Consider the following 26,139-nt stretch of genomic DNA (forward strand, 5'->3'; position numbering starts at 1 on the left):
TTCTTAAAAAGTTTGAAAAAGTCTTATAAACTCGGAATAACTTTTAATTTGACGTATAAAGTCAGAGCAATTCCAAGATTTTGGACTCTTCCAGAAGAGTTATTCTGAGTTAATAGAACTTACTTGAAGAGTTACTAAGACTTCTTATTTTGGATATTAAAAGAACGTATTAGTTAGAATACACCTTTTCGACTGTAGCATTTTTTTTTCTCTTTTAGACTTTGGCTAAGCTGTTTAATAAAATTTTCAGAAAAAAAATTTATACGCCCTTTTAGCTTTTCGAAAACGATGTTTGATTTTCAAGCGTAGAAAATGTTTACTAATCAATTGGCGATGAAAAGAAAATTTATGCGCCCTTTTAGCTTTTGGCACGCGATATTATACTTTGTGAATATTTTTATTTACTCGATCACTATACTGGTTAATAAATGATATTTTTTATTAATTTTCATAAAGAACTGACATTTTTTGTGTTTTATAATCTTTAAAGTTAATACTCTAAGCGGACGCAGCTTTCCCCGTTTTACACCGGTTACCTCGCTTTTACATCGATATTACTCCGCTTTTACACCGATTACTCTGCTTTTACACTAATATTTTAACACCGCCGAATTACGCTTCCTACACCGGTGTAATTTCATTTTAACACCAGGCGGAGTTAAAATGAGTCCATTTTTAACACCGCTCTTTTTACAGTGTAAGTATAAATGTATTTTAGTCAATAGATAATACTATGTAAACAATGTACTCAATATTTGATGGTTTCAAAATGTCATTAGTCATTACTTTATATGTTATATACCTGTACCTAAGTACAATGTACTTTTTCCCAGAAAAAGCAGCAAACATACAGGTATACTTATGTCGCCGGATAGTCCCTTTTCTTATCTGCACAAATTCTTAGGATTAATCTTAAAATGAGTCTAAATGGGAAAGTAATGGACAATGTAAAGTACTCATTGACCCTTACCATAAAGAGCTAATTACTGATGTGTAGGACCAAATGTCCCATTGGTTTGAAAATCCCCTCCCTGAAGTTTTGCAGTGCATTTAAACGCCGGTCCCTAAAATTTTAACACCATTCAGTTTCAAACTCGAATCAAGTTGTCTCTGAGCGTAAGCAAAAGCTTCAACTCCAAACTTTAATAATCGTAACGATCATTCAATTTTATAAGCGAATCATCATGAGTGTTCAGTGTATTTTATCTTCAAGTTCACAATCTACAACTGGATCCAAGCGGTGCGCCGATATTTTTGACATTGAGGATGATGCTTAATGCAAAAAACCAAAACTTGAAGAATCCAGTGAAGTGGCTTCAACCAACACTTTTTTGCCAACATGGGAGCTGGACGGGAATTTAAATTATCGTCCAGTGAACATTCAACGGGTAAGAGCAACCATTAGCGTCAATATAAAGACGAAAATGGTGCCCAGGAAGAAGATAGTGCTGGTGCCTGAACCTGTCATTGTCGAGGACGAGGTGGAACTGATTACGGTTCCTAGGCAAGTGAAGCCAAAGATTCAGCAGAAAGAACTGCGAGTGATGCAGCCAGTTTGGAAATGCCACGAAATGTCTGGACTTTGTTCCATTATGTGAACAAACCACGTGCACAAATATATCGCTCATTTATTGTTTTTTTATTTCGAGAAAATTATTCAAGCAAACATTAATATTGTATATTAAAGTCATGATGTATTATAGGAAATACTATAATACAATTCAAAAAGGTATATACTTATCGCTCAGTTAAATGACAGAGGAGTACTAGAACAAAATCGTACTGAAATGTGGAATTTAACAATTCTAGAATATCTTTCTTACCAGGGACACTACAAATGGTAGGCGCGATCTCGTGGCGAGCACCGAACTACTGCTGTTGCTGCCAGCACCGGTGACTTTCCCCTTCTCCATATCGATTTTTTGTCTTAAGAATTTTTTTCTCTTGCTTAAGCAACTTTTGTTATTTTGGTCGGAGAATACAAAAATACTTGCGTGAAAAGAATAGTACTTTTTCCGAGAAATTTTATTTTCTTTAACCAAAAAAAATGCAATATTACTACAAAAAAATAATGTATCTTGCTCCAAAAAAAATATCTTTTACTTTAAGATATAGTAAATGAAATTGATCCGCATTTAAGCCCCAAAGTAATAAACGATGTTTATTTTTTTTTGACTCGAATTCAATTGAATTTAAAATTCATAAATTGGTTAAATGTCAAAAAAAATAAACATCGTTTATTACTTTGAGGTTTAAATGCGGATCAATTTCATTTACTATCCTTTCCTGGGTTTTTTTTCCTTATTGGCTATTGTCTCAAAAAGCCCATGTGCCACCTCTCCTAGGTTTAAAGATAACTCATAAGTAGTTCTTAGTTGATTTTTAAAATTCATTTACTGAATGAATAGAAAAACTTCAAAAAATAGTATACTCCGAACGGCACAGTGTTTAAAAAAATCGTAGCAGCTAAATAGACCGATCTGAGAATGTTTATTGGCCGAATTAAGTCAAAAAATATTATTAAGGGAAAAAAAAACAGAACGAATTGTTTGCCCACGATCGGATTGATTTCAAAATTATCTAAATTCATCCAAGTTTTTTGAGAGAATTTTTTCAAAAAAATCGAAGGGGGCATACATTTCGAAAAAACGTTTTTTTTGCTTAAAACTTAAAATAAACAGTGAAGGAATTGATTAAGAATAAAAACGTATTTTTTTCTTGAAAGAACATTCGAAAACGAAAATTTAAAAAAAAAAAAAAAAACGATCCGTTTGGTGTATTTTTCGCGAAGTTATAACCGTTTGAAAAAAAAAAACCTCGTATTTAAAAAAAAAATCGGTATCTCGGAAACGACTAGTCAAAAAAATTTGAAAAAATTCATGAGAGCGTTTTTTATCAGCCTTCAAAACATATAAATTTTTCAAAAATATCGGAGGGGGTGATCTCAAAAAGTGGCCGATTTGGTATGGAATGCCCCATATTCTTTATGACATTTATACATTTTTTCATTGTTTTGATTCAAATTCAGTTTTGACGGGGAACGAAACTTGGCAATACCGCGGCTTTAAAGATACTCTGACACTCACTCACACCAGGTGGCGTGGCGCCGCCTTTTCCCCGCTCTTACTTTAAATAACCAACCGTCATTTAAATTACCAACTGTTTGAAATTTATAAATTCTTAACTACGCTACAGGTCTCTGATAGTTAATATAGAAACAATATGTGACCTTGATGAATTATTTCATCTATAAATAATTAATTGAAAAAAAAAAAATCGGTCTGTCAGTTGACCCTGCGGGCCAGCCCCAAAACTTCCCGCTGTTTTCGAGCTCGTTGAGCTCGAAAACACTATTGTGAATACATTTTCGAGCTCTACGAGCTCGCAAATACTTTTGTATGCCATTGTTTTGTAAAAAACCATTTTTTAGCATTTCTTTCTCCCACGATATCTCGCGAACGAATTAACCGATTTTGATGGTTGACGCGGCAATCGACGCGTTTTGTCAAGTTCTAAAGCTGATAAAATTTTGGATTCGATTTATCGAGTCGTTTTTGAGATATTTCAGGAAAAATAAAAAAAATTTTTTTTTTTAATTCTTTCGACAACGGTTTCTCTTGAACGAATGAACCGATTTTGATGGTTGAGGTGACATTCGACGTGGCTTATTAAGCTCTAGAGCCCAGTCCATTTTGGAATGAATCCATCGAGCACATTAAAAGTTATCCAAAAAAAACATTTTTGAAAAAACTTTATTTTTGTAATATCTCTGAACGAGCCCTACCGATCAAGCTCAATTTTCTCTCGGCTTCAAGATATTGACAATCCGCGTCGAATGGCACCTTAAAGTTCAAAATCGGTTCATCCGTTCAAAAGATACAGGTATTTACATACGTACGTACGTACGTACATACATACATACATACACTCGGACATCATCTTGAAATTAGTCAGAATAGCTTCCTAGGACCTCAAAACGTCGACATCTGATGGAAATTCGATTTTCGTAAATCGGACCGAAACCAATAACTTCCCGAATTTTTGAAAATTTACAATTTTCTTAGCGGGAAGTTAAAAAAAAATATATATATATAAAATAAAATAATTTATTTAAGGAATTTCCGAGACGGTAGAAATATTTGATAGTTATATTATTAAATTAAAAATAGCTTGTATATATATTTTTTTTTTATAATTGCTACTTAATAAATAATTATTAATAATGATTATTAATTAAGTTTAATATACAGTTATCTATATTATTAACTGAATAAGGAAAATGTTGTTCCCGCCATATCTATATGATAGAATTAGTTAATGTTATTGAAATTGCCAGCATTATATAGGTCTTGACTTGAATTTGTGCCTTTTCATAGTTTAAACTCTTTTCAATTGCCAAGTATTGAGATAAATAGATTTATCTATATCATTCGAATTACATTTAAATTACGCGGGAAAAAAAGGCGATCGTATTTATTTTCTTTAAATAAATTAATACTTTAAGTATTCTGTCACTAAATATGACTGAATGTCACTGAATATATAGCTATATTATTTATATCGCGTTACTTATTCCAAAATAACAGATTTTTATGCTCCCTTTTGGTTTTAGGAAGCTTCTCAAAGCCAAAAAAGTGTGCATAGAAAAAAAAAGGATTCATTGACACAAAAAATCTTTACTCGCCTAAAGAAAATTTTTACTTACCCCAATAAATTTTTTGCATTGCGAATTGAAAACAAAAATTTATTTAGAACTAGAAAAAATTACTTGACGCAAGGAATTATTTCTTGACCAAAAAAATCTTTTCTCGCCCCAAGACAATTTTTGTCTTTAATTGATAATGCATAAAATTTCTTGGTGCAAATTAAAATTTTGTTGCGGCAAGAAATCCTTTTTTTCTGCGTATTCTATAAATTTAGTGGTGATATTTGGGCAGTCACGTAGTGACTGCAGGTTGCTCGTGTTAACTAATATAACTATTTTAATGTAATGAATTTTTAAAATTAAAGGAAATGTTATACACAATTTATTTGTTACACAAGGATATATTTTCCTCATTGTTTTTCTTTCTCGGTGGATTTTTTTCGATTTTATTATTAAATATTTCTACAGGAATATTTTATAGAAATTATACTTATCTGTATTCAATTATACACATTTATTTTATTTTTTATTTATTAATTAAATAAGAATTGTATTTATATTTTTATCAAGTTTAAAATTTTTCTCCTCACTTGTTACATTGCACAATGTAATCTCAACAGTCTATCCGATATAAATATAAATTTAACTATAAAATTAATTCTATCATTGATTAATTAATATTTAATATGCATTATTATAATTATTATTATTATTATTACATTAAAAAAGATGATATATAAAATATTGTGATAAATAAAAAATTTAGTTGACTGTTGACTTGTGACGAATTAAAACAAAAAATATGTAAATTATACAAGTCCATGTATACTATTCGCATGCACGAGTGAGTCCATAGTGATCGTCCGTACGAGTCGTAGGTGGAAACCGGTCGTGAACATGGAGAATACGAACATAGATCGTCTGACGTAATTATAAATATTTATACACGTGTTTCTAACAAGAATAATTGTAATAAAATAAAAATAAAACATAAAAAACACGTCGTGTAATTTCTTTGTTAAAAAATTAATTTAATTTCGCATTAAGGTAAAAGCCCTTATACCCGCTCACTTTTCATTGGAGTGAGATTAAATCACTCAATATAAATTAATAAATAAAATGAAAAACCATATTTTTTTTTTATAGTTATTTGTTGAAGTTTCGAGTATTTGAATAAAATTTGAGTTTGAAGAATTATCTTGATAATTAATTATTATTAATTTTTTAAATAAGGTCCTTGAGTGAACCCATAGTCGCTCGCTAAAAGTTGTGATGTACCATTACTCGATCAACACATGAACATTAGGGTGAGCCAAAAAAACCAACCTATCGAATGTATGTCTTAAAAAGGATCTAGATATCAAGAAAATAATTCTCCCATTGGGCAAAATTTTTAGCTCAATGTTAAAAGGTGTCGGTAGCCATTTGAAATTTCCCATTTAAATAACATGCAAAAAAATTTTTTTTGATTAAAAATATTATTACTTTTGAACCGTGTGAGATAAAAATTCGACTCCAGAATATTCTTGTAGGGCATTAAATTTCTTAAAAGAAAGTCCTGGGAGTCGAATTTGTGAACTTGATATTTCGTATACTAACAGGCCATCAAAGTCTAGAGTAAACAGAATCATACAAATTTAAGGCTTTATCATTAAAAATATCAATACTACGAGAAAATTTGTTCTACATGTGAAGCAATGAAATCACCAACAATATCCACGTTGTGATAAATAATATTTTGTTATCGATCACAATAAAAGAAAAGTTTTTGGAAAATTCAAATAAAGCCTTAAATTTGTATGATTCTGTTTACTCTAGGCTTTGATAGCCTGTTAGTATACGAAATATCAAGTTTACAAATTCGACTCCCAGAACTTTCTTTTAAGAAATTTAATGCCCTACATGAATATTCTAGAGCCGAATTTTTGTCTCACATGGTTCAAAAGTTATATTTGTAATAAAAGAAATTTTTCTACATGTTATTCAAATGGGAAATTTCAAATGGCTACCGACACTTTTTAAAATTGAGCAAAAAATTTTGCCCAATGGGAGAATTATTTTCTCAATATATAGGTCCTTTTTAAGACGTAAATTCGATAGGTTGGTTTTTTTGGCTCACCTTAATGGCCCTATAGTCGCTCAAAGACAATATCAATTAAACTATGACAAGTTTATTGATTTGGAAAATAATTTATAAATTATACTACTTTATTCTTTCATAATATAAAATTTCATGTATTTTAAAAATGCATTTAATAAGATATAGTTATAACAATTCTCAAAAAATTTGACGTAACCGAAATTTAATCTAACGAATGAACGTTAAAGTAAAAAATGCCCGGCTGAGCGCGATTTTGAAAACAGTCATTTAATTTAAATTTATAATCTATTATTAAATAATTTAATACATCATATTTTAATATATTTAGATTCACAAATAATTATTTATCAATAATAATATTTTTAGTAGTAATTTTTTTTTTATAAAAATTATAAAAAAACGCCTCAACCAGTTAAAGTAAGCGACTAATGGTACTGAGCGGGTATAGGGGCTTTTACCTTACTAATTAAGGAAATGAATTAAAAAAAATTTAATTCGTGTAAATGACAAATAATGTAATGCAATTTAAATGTGTTCATTGTGAACATTATTTATATATAACAATTTTAATGAAAAAAGATTAAAGAATCGTGAATTATTGCTAAGGATTTAAAATCTTGATAAAGGATACATCCACGACTGCTAGTAACATTTTTTTGTTCTGTACACATAAAAGATTTACGAAAATCTTTTTTTTTCGCTTCACTCCAGCCTTCTACGCGACATCTGATTATAAGTGCAAACATATATACATTTATATATATTTATATATAGAACGATATAAACTAACTTTCTCTTGATCAGAGAAACCGATAATACATAATTAAAAAAAAAAAAAATCAATGGATATTTTATGACTATAATCGAAGTCAAAATCGTCTTTTTTTTTTCTTTTTATTTATATATATATTTTTAATATTTTTTTTGTGTTTTTATATTTTTTTGCTTCAAAAAATTCTTTATTCATTCTCATTGTATTCACGTACTCTTTAATATATGTTTAATAATATTTACAAGTGCAAAAAGTGTCTTGACTGATACAGGCACTATGGCTTTGGACGTACACTAAAGTTGTAAAGATAATTAGAGTACATCCTAAAGGAGCTTGCGAAGAGGATATATATTTAAAAACTAAAATTTATAATATTTGATATTACTTTTTTGGCCACTTATTAGTGATTATTTCTTCGAAAACCCCTTAAACAGAATGACATTTATATAAGTTTTATTTACTATCATCATTTTAAACAAATTTTAAAAAAGTTTCTTTTTCATCTTCGATATTTGTAATACAGAAAATAAATTCAAGTTTTATAATTTAGTGTTTCTTTTTTTGTCATTCTCTGGTTTTTGACTCTTGAGTTCGCTCCCATTTTGATACGTACATCTATCAAAATAATTATAAATAAATGAAATTCATTGCACGAGTTAATACATTTCTAACATTAAAAAAAAAAAAATTTACTCGCTCTCGTCTTTCAAATTCAATTGTAATTTACTCAGTAATAATTTTATCAAATCACTTAAAAAAATAAATTCATTCATGCTGCTAGAAAAATAACTTAGTACAGAATATATATATAAATGACTTGCATGTGTAAGTATTGTAATTAATTACATTGCGTAATGAATCATTTTTTTCTGTTTTTCTCAGTGCATTGAATAAAATATGTGATATGTTATCTGTACATATAATTTTATAAAATATAACTAAATAAAATAATCTATTAGTATATTGCATAATTTACTATTTACTAATTAATTAATGATTTTATATAATTTATAATATTTTGAAAATTGAAAGCGAGATTTATAATTTTGTCACGGGTATAATTATTTATTTATTGTACATTTTAATTATTTTTTGACTGCATGCATTACTGTTAGATTCAATAATTAGACACTTAAACTAATAAGGGAAACGAACTCACAGTATGATAAAATGAAAGACACATGAAAAATAATTTCTTCTTAAAATGTATTAGTAATCCAGTAAACAATTTTTTTTTTTTTTTTTTTTTTTTTTTGTTTAAAAAGGAAAGTCGAAGAGATCAGAGAGACCTTCGCCAGAAGCTAATGAAAATGAATAATCATTTTCTGAAAGCGGTGGCTCCAATGACATTAGAGATTCTCCGAAATCAAGAATACTCATATCTAAAAAAAATTCATTAATTAATTAATAAATGTATTGAATTTAAAAAAATAAAGTAATGAGTTGTAATTATTAATTAATATAATTGGTGGTAAGAACAATCACCTAACTAGAACTCTGCCTGTGATGTGATTAATAAAATACAACACAAGTCACAGACAGAGCTCCACAAGGTAGTTGATACATTGATAAATTTTAATATCTATATAAATAAATAAATAATTATACCTGGTGACATTTGATCTTCTGTTTGTAGTTGATATTTTCCACCTCCCATTGGTTCAAAGTCATCAGTTTCACCTAAAAGAGCATCTCTCATACCCGATGCTGTTGAAATCGTAGTATCCTCAGTATCAGGCTCACGTTTTATCACACAATTGTATTCTGATTTAATTATTTTTGTTTGAGACTCTGTCCGGTGTGTTTGTTGTTCTTGAGTCACTAAAAGTTCGGATGGTAAATGAGGTGAATTTTTCGATTTAGATAAAACCGACGTAGATTGTTGTGTTTGTGGTGGTGTCGTTGTGGTTTGAGTTTTAGTTGTGGAATCGTCAGGACATAAGAATACTTCTATTTCACCATGTGACGACCGCATGTGAATTTGTAGCTAAAGAAAAAAATGGTAATGAAAAATAAAAGGTAAAATTAAATGACTTAATAATAAATTATTGATATATTTACTTTAGGCTGCCCACAATTACTTGTGGGTTGTGGTACGTGTAGTGTAGCTTCTGGTGGTGCTTTTACTGCCATTATTGCTTGATCGCGATACGCTGGTACTGAACGTAAGTCATGATAAGTAACGTAAGCGTATCGTCTGTCAGCGCACAATTCTCTTAAACTTTCTTCAGCACCGAGAATTAAACGATCTAAAGCATTTTCCTTAGCTTCTAAATCAGTCACTTCTTGCCTCAATTCGAGAATATTATTTCTCTCACCCGGCAATTGCCCACCTCTAAAAAATTATTTATTCAATTTTTAATTTAAGGGCATTCTCAGACAGAGACCCCGACTTTTTAAAAATATTCAATGACCTTGAACTGTCATGAGAATATTGAGATTTTATTAATCAATTTAAAAAAAAATTAAAGATTTAAAAATTTACTGACAGTTGTTGTCAATTAGGAGTTGAACGAAATTCAGTAAATAAATTTTAGCCTAAAAAATTTAACATTCAAAATTTTGATTACATGAAGATTTTATTGAAATTATTTTTCAAATTTTCTGATTGATATCAACTGTAATAATTTTTTTTAAAATCTGTATGAATTTATAACTGCGTTGCCTTTCTTTAAATTAATGCTTCTACTTATTTTTGAATGATACTGAAGTTAGCCGACGTCTAATAATTTTTGGACTTTTTTTCAAAACGATAAATTACAAGAAAAAAATATTTGAAAAAATTGCACTCTAAGTTTTTAAAATTTTCTACATCTGCATATTTTTAGTTTTTTTTTTTCTTGTAAACTTATTGAAAAAAATTTTTGAAATTTTCAATTATCTGCAAACTTCAGAATTATTTTTTTGAAAGTCATTAAATATTTTAAAGTGGGGGGCACTGTCAGAAAATGGTTAAAAAAAAATAAAATAAAAATAAACAGTTTTTTTAGTAAAAGAAAAAAAAAATTTATAATAAAAAAAACTTACTTCCACTGAATATTGTTTTTACTTTTTTTCTCCAATATACCTATTCCTTCTAATACATTTGTAATATCATATATCCTTCGTTTTTGTACTCCTAATTTTTCGGATGCGACATTTAAATCTACTACACCATCATTACTATTCTCAACTAAATTTATAAATTTTTTAGTTAATAAACTTAACGACGTATCATATCTTGTTCTTTCCAAATTTTTACCTATTTTAAATGTCAACCATTAAATACTATTATTAAGTATATAAATATTTAAATTATATATATAGACATATATACTTTTTGTGGGAGTATGATTTGAAAATGAATTAGATCCTGATCTCCGTCTTTTAACCCGCGGAGCTTTGAAAGCTGATTGACTGGGTGCAGTTGAGGCAACTTCCAAATTTAATCTTCTTTTTACAGCTTGCACTGACATTTGCTAAAAATTTTAAAAGTCATTATTAAATTATACATTTTTAAAGTTTAATTTATTTTTTATTTTATTTTTTTACTTCAGGTCGAGGTAATGGCTGCGCAGGTCTTCTTGCAACTTGATAACAAGGAGTTTGTCCATACTGATGATCTTGTAAATGAGGACTTGGAGTTTCCTCAGCTATTTTTTGTGGTTGAAGTTCGTCCAGAGAATTACCATCAATAAATTCTGATTTAACTATTCAACAATAAGTTTATTTTAAAAGTTTGAATTTATAAGGATTTAAATTTTCAACAAACAAACGCTTACTTAATTTTGTTTGTGCCATATCAGGTGTAACCGGCCTGGAAGGATCTTCCAGGATCACTTGTCTTCTTACACGTGGCATCTTGATGATTTATAATCTAAATAACATATAATTACACATTACATATATTATTATATCATATAAATTTTATCAATGACAAGTTCATTTATTGGGACATTAATCATTATTTATAATAAATATTTAGTTTAAAATTATCGTATAACTTTGGTATGATTATCGAAATAGAAGATGGAGAGAATGAATTTGGCAGATGGACACATGGAATGTCGGCGCGACGATCGCGTGGCGCCTCGATCTCGACTAAAGAACAGCCGGAAGTCGTCCCACCGATAATTATTAACAAAAATAATTGTTTAATAAACAATAATATTTAAAAATTTAAATAAATAAACATCAAGCCGCGTCTCTACGTTCCTTCAAACAGCGCATCCTTTCAAAAGCTCATCAATAAAATTTATTCCTGTCTCTTTCACGTTTAATTTTTAAATATTTATCTATTTTTTAATTAATAATTCATGATTAGGTTTCAATAGCAAACTTTTTTTTTAAATTCCTGTATAATAATTGTAGCAAAGATGAGTAAAATATTTGTCAGTTATTTGATGACTGAATGATCGGACTAAAGAACTAAAAGTAAACATTTAAATATTATTTACTTAGGATTTAAAAATGAAATAAATAAAATAATTATACATGGACAAGTCAATGTGGGGTGTCCATGCTCGACGACGCCGGGACGCCACCATGCTGGGCGTGCACACCAACATGTCCTGTATAAAATATATTATTTTATTCCTTTTTCTTGCTATTCAAATCTTTTAATTTTGTCTCTTAATTACATACTAATCAAGAACATAAAATAATGCCGAATTATGAGTATTAAAGATTAGGTGTCATATATCTTATCGTATTACTCGATCAGCTGTTCAACAATTTCATGTACGATCGACGTAAGACAATTAAATGTTAATAATAAAAATAAAACATTTATTTAACCGAATTAAAAGGAATTAATTAAAAACTTTCATCTAGATTTTGATAATTTAGTTAAATAAAATAAAAACAAATAAAAGCTCACGTGTGGACCGGGTTTACTTGTGATAAAATTAAAAAAAAAATGAAAATAAAATAAATGTTTAAGTATGAAGTGAGCGTAGAGTGGATATTGATAAATAATAATTATCAAAGTACTCACATGAGCTGTTGGCCATTTAAAGTTAACTCGTTAAAACCTGGCGAACATGAATAATCCGCCGCGGTATTCATCGACAACGACAACGACCACGACGACGATAAGGATGTTGAATAACTTGTAACTTAAAATCAGCAACATGCGTGTACATGTTCTAATGTATGTGGATTCCCGTGGGTTAAGTAGAGTTTAGAGTAACGACAAATGTGAATACTACTACTCTATACTCGTTGGTTGGTTACGTTCGAAAAGCAAGAGGGCCTTTCGTATCGTATAGTTGTGGAGAGCGCCTCGTTCGCAATGAGAAACGATAAAACGAATAAACGCACGCGTTGGCTCTGCCTCTCTATCCTCGACCAAACACCACAAATTCCTTATTCATTTCTTTCTCTCTCTCTCTCTCTAACTTTCAATAATATATGGAAAAAAAAATAAAAAACGTATAAATTTCGCTAGAATATTTTTTTTTTCTTTATGTGAGAAAGAAAATAAAAGTTAAATACCGGAACAAATGAAAGCTTGAATGTCCTCGAGATTTATCAAGGTGGGGTCGAAAAAATTTCTCCTACAATCTATTTTTTATTTAAAATATATATTAAAGTATGAGGTATTATTTGAACTTACGTTACCGAGGACGTGCAGTATTTTGAGACGTTTAGCCCACAGTCTTCCGGGGGTATCGTCGTTGATTGGCACGACAGCAGCGTGTTAGAGTCTCGTAATGTGAGCCATACCCATCCAAATGTTTAGGTCTTTGAGACTTAACATACCAACAATACAATTATTATTTTAAAATATATTTCTTGGATTTAATTGAACAAAATGTGTAAAGTTTTTTAGCAAGAGCTTGTAATAATAATAGTAGTTTTGTTAAAAGTAAAAATAATCTCACCCTTTTTCTCTCTCTTTTAAAAAAGAAGCTTTCTACTGCGCTCCGGTGTCCATTTTCTCTGTCGACGGAAACACACTTCGAGCACTCCTATTCTCGTTTTGTCGTACAACGAAACGCCGTCCGTAGTTACGATTTATACGATAACAAGCCTCACCGGCACTGTTATATCATTAAGACAACCTCTTACAGCAGGTCATTGTAACCACAAATTTGTCTCCATTTTTAATAACTAATTAATTATAATTATTATTATTTATCAATAATTAAAAATAGTAATTTTTACCACGAGACCGGCTCGTGTAATATTTTTTTTTTTTACAATAGTTGTAATAATAGTGAACTGGCCAACACGCCAGCACTACTTCGAGATCACCACTTATGTTTTAGGATATACAGAGATAACTTTTTACAATACACACATCACACATACACCAGATACCTATTTCTCATATAAATATATATACATTTACACTGTAATGTCAGTCGTTATATTTGTGAATGGTATACGTGTACCGAGCATTGCCATCTGTTGGTTTTTTTAAAACTAAAAAACGCGCGCCAAAATGTCAGCTTATATTTCCCGCAATGTAAGATACCAACGTAATAACCAACTTGTACACGAATCACATATTTACTTTTTTTATATTTTATCAATAAATATTTATGCTCTATTATTTATTTTATTAAAATTTACAATTAAATAATAATTATATTTATTTTTAAATTTTTAAAATAGAATTTAATTTAATAAATTATTTAATTTATTGTATTGCCGACGCCATTCTGCGTTTTATAATAGGTCGCGTCACGAAGCTACACTTGTAATAATTAACCTTAAATACACAATTTTAAAGTTTAAATAATAACAATTAACTGTAGTAATTAAATTGTTATTTTGTTATAATTATCAATAGTTATTTAAATTTATTTATTTTAAAAACGGGTGGCTGACGCTTACTTGCAACTGTCGTCGCCTTTTTTTCCCGTTAACGTCGTGAGAAGACCACGGTTGAAACTGCGAGTAGACGATTATCGTTTGTTCCTTCGGGGGGGTAGGGATGTTCAAGACTCAGGACCGTATTTATTCAAGGAGTTTTATTAAATATTATTTAAATTTTTAAATAATAATTTACTTAAATATTTATTCATATTATAAACAAATTTATTTAATTATTATTTTGTAATCTCGACTTTAGAATTTTAAAAAAATTCAAATTTGAATAGTAATTCAAAAATTATTTTTACTCAAATCATTTGCGTAAAAAAATTTAAATATTTGCGTACAAATATATAGAGAAAATATTCAATTTTAATGTAATAGAAAATATATATGCATATATAATTTAATTAGATAATTATTGATAAATTATGAAAACATCAGTGAAATTTAAATCAAGTACTTGGAGTAAAAATGACGTTTAAGATAAAAAAAAATATAGAGCAATAAATTTAGTTTTATTTAAATTTAAATAATATGAAGAGTGATGATAAAATAAGAGGGTTCTGGAGTAACTGATGACGTGACTGTTTTGGGTCGGGTAAGATGGAGGGGGAAAAGGGGCCCGGTGTTCTTTTCGTAACGTATTTATTCGAACCCCACACAACTACAAAAGGGATCTAAGAACCAACAACTCTGAGAAGTAAACCGTCGTATTATTTTCCCTCCATTCGCCGTGAAATTCTTTTCTTTCCCCTCGGACATTTAAAGTATACCCCTCTCCTCTTGCTTATGGTCAAACCCATGCAGGTTAAAATACAATAAGGATGAGTTGTAAAGAAACGATATACGATTCAAAAGCTAGTAAAATAAAAAGAATTTATATTTAAAGTATAAATGATACTGATATTATTTTTATCATATATTATTATAATGATTGTTATATATCGACAATAACGAAGACCTCAGGTCGGTCCGCTTCCGGTCGATCCAATATCTGCATTGCTGAATATGTTATTGCTTTTACATCAGCACCTTGGGGATGCTTCCCAATTATAAATTCTTCACCATATGCTCTTGCTTTTATTTTAAAGTTAACAGTATCGAACTCAAGTATTTTAACTTTCTGTAATAATATTAATATATATTTTTTACTATCATTTATTTATTTTATTTTATAATTGTACCTTTGCAATAAGATAGGGCTCAGCACAAAACATGAATAATAATTCATCTAAGAAATGAAACAATAGACCCATTAAATCATCAGCTTGCGCTTCAATATCATATGACTGCTTTATTTCAACTTTATCAATTTCAGTCATGTAAGCAAACATGGCCATTGCGACTTGTTCGAAGGCTTCTTGCAATGTTTCACCCCATGCATGAAGTCTGAAATAATAACTTTCTAATCAGTCTCTATAAATATTTACATTTATATCATACTAATTTATCATTAAACTTAACCTTGTACTTTCACAACTAAAACATAACCTACATTTTGAATATATGTAATAATTATTTGTAAAAAATATAATAAACTTACTGTATATCAGCCGTATGATCCAAATCTACAAAAATAAATATGAAAAATTAATGAAAATTTCATTTTAAATATTAAATATCTCCGAAATAAATTTCCCGCCAAATTATCCACGTGGTTTTTTAAATTTGTAAACATTAATTAGTAGTGGGAATTTTAAATAAATGTTGATGATTAATTTAGTAGTAAAAATAATTTAAATTTAAAAAAAAATAACTTACATTCATATTTACATGGAGGAATCTCTAAATCTTCATCTGTCAAATTTTCCATAATGATTATTATCAGCTGATTACTATTATCGTAAAAACAAGTCGATCAGCTGATTCACTGACACACTCACCACTTACTCCAAAAATATATATATGTATATATATTTTAGTTTGGATATTTTGTGTAAATTCAGTATAGATGTCAGCAGTAACTGACCATCCATTGAGTCGGTACTGCAGTTTGTTGGTGTTGCAAAACCGCGGAATAGTTTTGAATTTTTAAAAATTAAAATGATTTTATTACTGTAGATAATAATTATTATAGAAAATAAATAATTCTATGGTAAGTCCGAGCTCATATAAATATTAAATGTCATCAACTGAATTAATTTAATCGCCCATTTACTATTGCAATTGCAATTCAATGAGTAAGAATGATGAAATCATTTGATTAGTATAGAATATTGATAATGTATAAAAGAGTAGGATGTAAATATCATATAAAATAAAATAAAATGTTTTTTGACAATTAGTAAAATTAATTTTTTTTTATTTTTTTATTTAAATGAAGGTTGAGAGTTTAATTTATTAAATATTTAATAGTATTAGTCTTAAAGCGCTATTATTGTCAGTAAACATCATAGTGACATTCACAAAAGAAACTCGTTTTTTCTCCTGTACAGGACGTCCAAGGGCACCCACTTGGAAGCAGTGTGCTCGTTACATAAAACAAGAAGAAGTGTGATTATGCTTGATAAAAATGATGCTGATGTTGATCTTCAATATAGACAAGGGTGCGACAATTTTTTTCTTTAATTCTTAATGCTTACGCAATATTAATTATCATATTCCAATACATTCTATTTTATTTGTCATTTTTATTTATTTATATATATATTTAAACATAACATTTTATTTTTATTGAGGATATTTTTAAACATGATTTGGTTTTATTTATATTTCAAATTTAGAATAACAACAACAAAATTGTTCCCTGGTTGCGAAATCCGATTCACTTCAATAGGATTTGATCGGAAATTTCCGATTGAATCCTATTGGAGTGAATCGAAAAATATATTATTTTATTGAAACCTACACGGAGAAAAAAATATAGTAAATTTTACTAAAAATATGAGAATAATTTCTAAATTTGGATAGTAATCTTGAAACGCTTATGATTTATATGAAAAATTCATAAACAAATAAGCATATTTTACAAGTCGTTTAGTAATTTTTCATATGCTGGTTATGGAAAATCTCCTATATTATTAATTAACTTCTAGTTATATTTAGTAAATTTTACTATCCCTGTTTACTAAATTTTACTATCCCGTTTAGTAAATTTTACTATATTAGAATGGAAAAAAATTTTTATTCGCTTTTAACTTTTTATTATTATTGCTATCATTTTGATTATTATTGTTATTTATGTCATCTCTATTGGTGTTGGTGTCGATTTTTATTTTTTAAAAATTCACTTGATTCAACCGAGATTCGAACCCTGATCTCCCGCGCGCGAGTCCTTTTCTATGTCTGACGGCCCGATGTCTCCTTTGAACAAATATTTCAGAACTTGTAATACATATTTGTATATGCTATCCCTACCAACTTTTAATTTTATCTATACATAGTAAAATTTACTATACAGATAGTAAAAAAATATAATCGTGTTAGCAAAAAATACATTGCGTACAGTAATTTTTAATATTTTGTATAGTAACAAATCCTATATTGTATTAGAAAATTTATTTCCTTAAATTTGTATTTATTAATAATACTTATAGTAAAATTTACTATACAAATAGTAAAAAATATATTCGTCTTAGCAAAAAATACTTTACGCATTGTAATTTTTAATATCTTATTATGTAATTATTACTAACTAGTAGATTTTACTAAACGATTAGTAATGATTACAATACAGAATGTATTTTTTCATATCTGTTAGTAAATTTTACTATAGTATTGTAATTTTTACTATACTTTTTTCTCCGTGTATTGAATCCCATTTAAAATTTTCATCGGAATGAATCGGTTTCAATTGGAAAATAATAACGAAATAAAAATATTATTTTCCGATTAAAAATTTTGAATGGGATTCAATCGGAAAATAATATTTTTATTTTTATGCACTTTTTCCGATTGAAACCGATTCATTCCGATTATACTCAATCGAATTTCAATCGGACTCAATCAAAATTCTTAAGCAGGGTTGATAAATACATTCAAGATGTCAATTCGAGTGAAAATGGAAAATAGAGTAAAAACAGTCCAATAATAAAATTGTACGAATGTTCGTGTTTTTTTTTTTGGTACATTTCTTTTTGGATTATTTTTAGTCTTTTTTAAATTTTATTTTATTGTCGTTGTTTTTTTTTTCGTTATTCACACTGTGATAAAACGAATGATCACTGAAAAATTTTGTAAATGGCAGAAAGCGTTTATAAATAAATATTTGCAATTTCATTGAAATAGAAAAAAATTTATCACCAGGTTTCCGTACTTGTACGGAGCAAAAAATTATGCAAGAAACAATAATTATTAAATTTGTTAATCTATTTTTTTTTCTTCTTTCAATTTAATCGTTCTCATTATCATAATAACATCAATTTTCAAATGTTTTTTTAAAAATCCTTTTCCTCTAAAAAAACTAGTGTACATCTCTTATATAATTATATTTTTTTTATGATTTTAAATTATTTTCACATAAATATTTATAGTAAATGATGATGTTTTTTCATTATTTTTATCACTTATTTGGAATAAACAAACAAATGAATTATTAATATTTTTTTTCTGTCTAGCAATTGGAAAAAAAAACCGTATCAATTATTGTTTTTTTTTTTTTTTTTAACGACTGTAATCATGGGTGTACAATAATGTGGTTGCCCTGTTGTTATAGCAATTAATAAATTTTCTACGTGACTTACAATCAAAAGCAAAATCAAAACAGTTGCATAATTACCCAAAGAAAAATAAAAAAATATTTTGTAATTATAATAAATTTTCTAAACTCATTTAGTAAAATTATACGTATGTTGTTTCTTATAAAGTATGAAAAAAAATAATCTTGAGAATAAAGAAAAGAAAAAAAAAATTTATTTTGAAGGGCACGATGCATAAATTTATATACAGTGAATAAATAATTCTGTGGCTGTTATGATGACGCAGATCAATAAATGATGTGTTGAGATGCAGTGATGTTTAAAAGATAGTCTTGTAGGACAATAACTATTTAGACCACCTTGGATTTTTTCTCACCTCTCTCGCTGTTCTCTACGATCCGTATTTGACTTCTTAGACTCCCCCCTAAGATCAGTCTCTTGCGCGTATTCCTAACTAATGACATGCAATTTTGCAACTCCGACGTCGTAAAGTCCTTGACTTGAAAAACTATATAAAGTGAAACCGTCAACTCGCAGGACTTGATATTCATTCATTTTTATAAAATCCAAGATGCAGACGCAAACATTAGCTCTTTTCTGTGCATTATGCGTCTCTTGTATTGCTGCTCAGCCAGCTGACTTCTGTAAGTTATTTTCATAATCAATTTTATTAATCAATTTATTTATTTTTTATATTTTTAAATACTTCCTGGATTTATTAATTAATTTATCGAATTAATTACAGCTCAGATGAAAACATGTAAACGAGGGTCAAGTGATTATTCATCATGTATGAGATTAGCGTTTCAAGAAAATTGGCCAACTATTGTACGAGGTAATTACTTTATATAAATTAAATTCCCGTAAATAGGAAATGAAGAATAGTAACTACTTATTTAAATTTATTCATAATAGGAATTCCGGTAATTGATTTACCGCAATTAGATCCTTTCCATCTTGATGTCATGTCCACTGATTACGAATTCGGTGAAGTAACTGGCAAAATAGTTGTGCGTAATGTTAAATCGTATGGTTTAGCTAAAACTCGTTTCTTATCAATAAGATCAAACCATGAAGACAATCGTTACCGTCTTGAAATCGATTTAGAAATTCCGAAAATGTTTGTAGAAGGAGATTTCAAATCCGATGGCACTATTGGGTCTTTTAATGTTATGGGAAAAGGTAAAAAACTATTCATATATAAATATATAGTTATCACAGAAAAAAGGGATTTTTTGGCTCAAAAATCTTTTACTCGACCCAAGAAAATTTATGATACTGAAGTTAGCAGATAATTACCAATTTTTGAATTTTTTTTTCCACAATTTGATTGAAAAAAAAAAAAAATAAAAATATGCACATGTAGAAAATTTAAAAAACTATAGTTGCAATTTTTCAAATACTTTTTTTTTACAATCTGTCATTTTTAAAAAAATTAAAAAATTATCAGGCGGCGGCAAACTTCAGTGTCATGAAAATTTCTGTTTTCAATTCATAATGCAAAAAATTTATTGTGCCAAGAAATGATTTTTTTCGGTCTATTTTATGATAGTAGATTTTAAATTAAAAATTTTATTTTAAAGGTGAATTTAATGTCAGTATGGAAGATGTCTCAGGAACAATGACTTTAGAAGGAGAAATAATTAATGACAGATGGGTACTTGATAAATTTAACTTCATGCCTGAAGTTGGAAACATGAAGGTTTGGGCAAGTGATTTGTTTAACGGCAACAAAGAGCTCAGTAAGTTCGTCATAATTTATTGTGACCTTTTTTTAAAAGATTAAATTTTAAATTTTGACTTTTGTTTATAATATTTTGACATCTTATTTACAGCTAAAGCAGCACTTACTTTTGCAAATCAATACTGGCAAATTCTTTACCGTGGAATGTTACCTCATGCTGCTAAATCTTGGAATGCTTACATGATAAATTTGTGCAACCGTATTTTATCAAACCTTTCATTTTCAAAATTATTCCCTTGAGTAATTTTTTTTTTTTAAATTCTGTTAAAATTAGGGAAAAAAAATTAATAGTAATTTCTTAAACACATAAAAATTTCACAATTATAATTTTTTTAAAATGCATTATATTTAGTGGTTGTTTGTTGCGCTGGCGGAAGAAATGAAAAAATAATGTCAAGGATGAATTTTAAGAAGAACGAAGTTTTTGTTGTTGTTACAATGTTGTTAACGCTATTCTAAGATTTAGAAAGTGTCCATTATTAAGTTTTAGTTTTTATTATAATGATTTAAGATTGTGAATGGAAAGTTCCGCTCACTTTGCTAATCATTTATTACTATTTTATTGCTAAAATACCTCTTTGTGTATATATTCAAACAAATAAACCATTGGTTATTTATGTTAAACCACTTTTTTTGTTGTGGAAAAAATTTTGAATAATTTAATTCAATGTCATTTTATTGATAAAAATAGTTTATTATTAATTTTTTATGAAATACTTAAGTGCATTTTTTTTACATAAAATGTAAATCTTATAAACATAATAATAATTACAACAACAAATAACAAGTAATTACTAACGATGAAGAATTCATTAAAGCATTAAATTATGATACAAGAAAAGTTTCAATTGGTACATGACGCAGTAATTGATTAACAATTCCCGAGAACAATACCGACAATTTTCTTTTAAGTTGCGGATCCATTGCCTTCAGTACTTCCTGTCCATTATCACGAAGAAATATATTTGTTGCCTCACCTAATTTTATTAAACAAAACCAAATAATTATGTATAAGTGATGATAAAAAAAGTTGAATTCAATGGTTTATATTTTGAAATTAGTTAAAAAATTGTTATAAAAATAATGGCTTACTAATTATGCGGCTAAGGCTAGTATTTTTTTGAACTCTCATAAAAACATTTTTTACAACTAATTGAACATCCAGTGAATCAACGTGAAGATAATTCTTATCATTTTTTACAGAGGTCGACACAGTACCTTTTACAAAGACTTTAACTTGATCGAATTTTGCTGAATAGGTTCCATTACTACTTGCCGGAAGTATAAACAGTACACCTGAACTATAAATTTAATATTAATTGTTTAAATATTGAATAGCAACAATAATAATAATCAAAAAAAAAAAAAAATCTGAAAACCGCCTGACCCTGCGGGCCAGCCCCAAAACTTCCCGCTGATTTCGAGCTCAGGGAGCTCGGAAACATTAGTACTTGTAAATTTTTGAGCTCATCGAGCTCAAAAATTTGTTAGGCCGGTAACACATGCCTTCACTGAAAAATTATAATTTTTGTTCGACGATATCTTTGGAATGAACCAACCGATTTGAACGTTCTTGGTGGCAATCGAAAAGACTCACCAAGAGTTAGAACTGATTATATTTTGAGATAAATCGAGCAAATGGTTTATGAGTTATATGCAAAAAACCAAAAATAAAAAAAATTTTTAATTTTTATTCTTCGTATAACTTGTAAACTACATGACCGATCTACCCAAAAATCTAATCAATTCTAAGTTTTGGTGAGCTCTTTCGATTGCCACAAAGTACGTTCAAATCGGTTGATTCGTTCCAAAGATATCGTCGGACAAAAAAAAGATCACACACACACACACATACACACACGAGGACGTCCATCCGGGAATAGTCAGAATAGCTTCCTAGGACCTCAAAAACTATTTAAAAAACATGTAAATCGAACAACTTTTTTCTTAAATTACTATAACTTAGCCGGATTTTAAGCTATCGTTTTGAAACCAGTTTTTATTTGTAGAGTATTTGTTGCTTTTTGGAAGGGTATAAAACGATTTTGCTCTAACTCGATCCATGTAGATTGTATCAGCTCCGAAAGTCAATGTTTTCACTTTTTTCATACATTTTTGTTAATAGTGAAAAAACAGCTCGCACAGTTAAAAATATTGTGTTAAAATCAACACAATCTGTGTGTTAGAAACGGTCCACACAATTTTTGTGTTATTTTTCAACACAGACTATTTGTATTGAATTTCAACACAAAATTTGTGTTAAAATTTCAACACTTTTTTTGTGTTGATGTTAAAGTAACACTTAATAAATGTTGATAATATCGATTTTCATACTAAGTAACACTTTTAAAGTGTTGAAGAGTAAATCGATTAAAAATTTTAAAGTAACACAAAGAATTATGTTGATTTGACACAAAAAAATCAACACTAAAATTTTAACACGGACCGTTTTTAACACAGATACACAATATTTTTTACTGTGCATCTTACAAGAAATATGCATAGGACCAATCTTTAAGGCAATTTTGTCTTCTACAAAATTTTTCACAACACTTATATTGCTAAAGTGTATTGCTCATGAGATACAAGTAGTTGAACATTTTACAGTATAAAAAATTTGTACTATAATAAGCTTACAAATTTTTTTTGCTTAGGATATAGCAATTAAAAAAAAAGTTATTCGATTTACATATGCTTTTTAAATGGGAAAGCTTTAAAATGAAAAAGCAAGCACTTAAAATTAATATGAAGGGCTCAAACTTTGATGAGATTTTTTTTTGCGACGTGTAGGGGAAGGTGGCCCAAAGCGCCTACCCCGCTTAAAGCGGGTAGGCGCTTTTGCGCCGACGCATGAAACGCAAAGGACAAGGTATACATATGTCGAGGTTACCCGAGTACTTCCGAGTTTCGCTCAGTCCCAAACAAGCATTAATGAAGCGGTACACGGAAAGAAAAATATCGGCAGATTAAGTATACGCATCGCTATTCTGGCTATACGCTGTATAGTCATCTTACTTAACGATACGCCGTATAGCCAATTCAGCTATACAGAGTATCCTCACAGTGGATCGTCAAAATGACGATCCGTATCCTTATTTTAGGCATTTTATGAATCACTGACATGACTATTGCGCAAACTCTGTATTTAGGCATCCAGCAACCGAGAACGATGATACGTATAGCCAATTTAGCTATATGGATCCTCACGCTGGCGATACAGATACCTACATCAACAAAACTACATATCGTTACAAAAGCTATTCGTCGTATTGCTAAATTTAATAAACGAATACTTAACCTAACCCAAACACGAATCTTTATTAACGATACTATAGATTATTAATATGAGAGTATTCCTAAATTAGGTATACGAATCGTTATTCTGACGATACGCCAATTGAGGATACATTGGATAGTCATTCTGGCAATATTTTTCTCTCCGTGTATGGCGTAATTACACGCAATTAAAAAAAATTAATAATTTCTTAATAGTATATTGTACAACTAGTGCGGTAAGTTGTCGATTGCCCACGAGAGCGAAGTTGAGTGCGCTCATTCGTTCGAGTGGGTAATCGACAACACCGCACGAATTGAACACAGTTTTTTTTATCATTAATGCAATATAAGTGCTATCTTAGCGCACGCTCTTTTGTTCGCCAAATAGCGACAAGTAAACTTGTCGCACGCAGATAATCGTTTAACGCACACAAATTTCGTGGAAACAGTTGAATGGGCAAACAGCTATTTGGCGAACAAAAGAGCGTGCGCTAAGATAGCACTTATATTGCATGAATGATAAAAAAATATTAAAGGTATATATTTTCTGATTATTCAAAAACGAATACACTTATTATATCGTTGATAATTTTCTATTAATTTGAGCCTATTTAAGTTAAAATTGAGAGAAAAATATTAGCGTTTTGTTTTGAATTATTTGAGTTTAGCATCACTTGGATAAAAAACGCGTTCTCGGGCAAAGTGGGTAGGACAAAAACTGCTAAAGACTAATTAAAATAGTCTAAAATTATTTTTTACCGGTACCTGGTGCGTACCGTACAGTAATACACCAAAATCTGCGAAAGACTGAATAATTAGCCGAATATTATTATTTATATAATTTTAAAAAAAATTTAATTGCAAGTTACCGATTAAATAGTCATTTATATTGAAGTATTGCTATATTTAATAAGTTAGTCGTTTAAGTTCTTAAAGACTGATTAAATTAAACTAAAATTATTATTTAAGTACGCACGGATTACCCGCTTTAGGCCCCCCGCTAGGGCAAAGCGGTTTTTGGGAGTGTTTTTTAATTTTAATAATAAATCATAAATTAATACAAATTTATACAAGATTGCTTATTGATTTTAAAGTTCGATAAATCCTCTATCAAAAAAAAAATAAATCATTATTGGTTTCACACAAATACTAAATTTTCTCGGCTCTTAACGTTAACATACCCGTTTTAGGCCACCTTCCCCTACAGCAATTTTTAGGTGCATCGGCGAAAAAAAAAAAATAGTCGAATTTTTTAAAGCACGCTAATATATACTGTAAAAAATTTGTGGAGTGAACGCGGATTAAATCTGGAGTTAATGAGAAACAGATGACTGTGTATTTAGTTATTCCCTTTGAAGTAAAATTCACTCCAAAAGGAAGTCCATTTTAATATTGAAACTCCGGTCCGGAGTGAATGCGGATTTAAATAAAATCCAGATCACACCGAAATCACTCCGCTGGAAAAACAAACTATTTACTCCGAATGCGAAGTGAATTCAGACTTAAATAAAATCGGTAATCATTCCGAATTCACTTTCGATTTTTTACAGTGTAAAAAAAACAAAATTAATTATATTGATTTTTGTGCTCGCAATGAAATTAACAGAAATGCGTGACTACATTATGACGTCAATTCAGGTTTTTTTAATTACATCGAAACGTTTTACTTTTTTTATCATAATTATAAAAGAATATTAATTATATATTTCATGAATCATAGAATATAAAATATGTTTTAATTCACTGGTCGACGCAAATCTGTATAATAAAAAAGTACGCGAATTTTCGGACTTTAGAATTTTGATAAAAAAACTTTTATAAATAATATCACATTAAACAGGAATATTTAATAAATAAAATAAAATTTTGTATTCGAATAATAGAAATTTAGTCTATGAAAATTATTTCTTGAAATGATAATTCTTCATTTTTATAATTGTAAATTACTTTTCAAGGTTCATCATAGTAGGAAAATTATGAAGAAGTATACGATCTTACTCATTTTTGGTTAAAATAAAAAAAAATTCATATTTTTATTAATTTAAATTGCGTAACAATAAAATAACAATTCAAATAATTGTTTATAAAAAATTATCATAATAAAATTTTTTGTGACCATTAAGATATTTAGAGAAAATTCAGGCACTTACATAAAAATAT

General features: G+C 28.7%; 4 protein-coding genes across 6 annotated transcripts in view; 1 reads left to right on the forward strand and 3 right to left on the reverse strand.

Moving 5' to 3' along the window:
- Positions 1-8,731: 8,731 nt before the first annotated feature.
- On the reverse strand, positions 8,732-14,402 carry LOC130676551 (transcription factor E2F3-like). 3 transcript variants are annotated; one of them, XM_057482873.1, is made up of 9 exons: positions 13,383-14,402; positions 13,120-13,250; positions 11,280-11,374; positions 11,050-11,207; positions 10,835-10,976; positions 10,546-10,759; positions 9,580-9,853; positions 9,127-9,505; positions 8,732-8,900 (listed from the first exon to the last, which is right to left on the reverse strand). In XM_057482873.1, the coding sequence occupies exons 3-9, from the start codon at positions 11,356-11,358 to the stop codon at positions 8,776-8,778; spliced, it is 1,371 nt and encodes a 456-aa protein (XP_057338856.1). In that variant the 5' UTR covers positions 11,359-11,374; positions 13,120-13,250; positions 13,383-14,402; the 3' UTR covers positions 8,732-8,775. The 3 variants fall into 3 exon arrangements, with proteins under 3 accessions (XP_057338856.1, XP_057338854.1, XP_057338855.1); XM_057482871.1 differs by having other exon boundaries at positions 13,115-13,250; positions 13,383-14,401; XM_057482872.1 differs by lacking the exons at positions 13,120-13,250; positions 13,383-14,402 and adding an exon at positions 12,494-12,879.
- A 779-nt stretch (positions 14,403-15,181) lies between these two features.
- LOC130676560 (protein archease-like) lies at positions 15,182-16,218 on the reverse strand. The gene is made up of 4 exons (XM_057482884.1): positions 16,084-16,218; positions 15,866-15,890; positions 15,507-15,711; positions 15,182-15,445 (listed from the first exon to the last, which is right to left on the reverse strand). The coding sequence occupies exons 1-4, from the start codon at positions 16,133-16,135 to the stop codon at positions 15,260-15,262; spliced, it is 468 nt and encodes a 155-aa protein (XP_057338867.1). The 5' UTR covers positions 16,136-16,218; the 3' UTR covers positions 15,182-15,259.
- A 3,226-nt stretch (positions 16,219-19,444) lies between these two features.
- On the forward strand, positions 19,445-21,327 carry LOC130676554 (uncharacterized). The gene is made up of 5 exons (XM_057482877.1): positions 19,445-19,603; positions 19,705-19,794; positions 19,875-20,141; positions 20,543-20,701; positions 20,795-21,327. Exons 1-5 carry the CDS (start codon positions 19,531-19,533, stop codon positions 20,941-20,943), a joined length of 738 nt encoding a protein of 245 aa, XP_057338860.1. The 5' UTR covers positions 19,445-19,530; the 3' UTR covers positions 20,944-21,327.
- Positions 20,945-26,139, reverse strand: part of LOC130676557 (uncharacterized) — a 28,782-nt gene continuing 23,587 nt past the window's right edge. Inside the window, exons 7-8 of the mRNA XM_057482880.1 lie at positions 21,796-22,004; positions 20,945-21,680 (exon numbers count right to left, since the gene is read on the reverse strand). Coding sequence (XP_057338863.1) covers positions 21,529-21,680; positions 21,796-22,004 — 361 coding nt within the window. The 3' untranslated portion in view covers positions 20,945-21,528. The remainder of the gene's footprint in view (positions 21,681-21,795; positions 22,005-26,139) is intronic.

This window comes from Microplitis mediator, chromosome 10 (assembly GCF_029852145.1).
Source record: "Microplitis mediator isolate UGA2020A chromosome 10, iyMicMedi2.1, whole genome shotgun sequence".
Lineage (NCBI taxonomy): Eukaryota > Metazoa > Arthropoda > Insecta > Hymenoptera > Braconidae > Microplitis > Microplitis mediator.

Bases quoted from the DNA above. Each gene is read 5' to 3' on its own strand.
- LOC130676554 (XM_057482877.1), top strand. From the start codon at position 19,531: ATGCAGACGCAAACATTAGCTCTTTTCTGTGCATTATGCGTCTCTTGT. The intron at 19,604-19,704 runs GTAAGTTATTTT...AATTAATTACAG, and splicing joins TGCTCAGCCAGCTGACTTCT to CTCAGATGAAAACATGTAAA. The intron at 20,142-20,542 runs GTAAAAAACTAT...TTTATTTTAAAG, and splicing joins TTTTAATGTTATGGGAAAAG to GTGAATTTAATGTCAGTATG.
- LOC130676560 (XM_057482884.1), bottom strand. From the start codon at position 16,135: ATGGAAAATTTGACAGATGAAGATTTAGAGATTCCTCCATGTAAATAT. The intron at 15,712-15,865 runs GTAAGTTTATTA...TTATTATTTCAG, and splicing joins GATCATACGGCTGATATACA to ACTTCATGCATGGGGTGAAA. The intron at 15,446-15,506 runs GTACAATTATAA...ATATTATTACAG, and splicing joins AGCCCTATCTTATTGCAAAG to AAAGTTAAAATACTTGAGTT.
- LOC130676551 (XM_057482873.1), bottom strand. From the start codon at position 11,358: ATGCCACGTGTAAGAAGACAAGTGATCCTGGAAGATCCTTCCAGGCCG. The intron at 11,208-11,279 runs GTAAGCGTTTGT...ATTGTTGAATAG, and splicing joins TATGGCACAAACAAAATTAA to TTAAATCAGAATTTATTGAT. The intron at 9,506-9,579 runs GTAAATATATCA...TTTTTTCTTTAG, and splicing joins GTAATTGTGGGCAGCCTAAA to CTACAAATTCACATGCGGTC.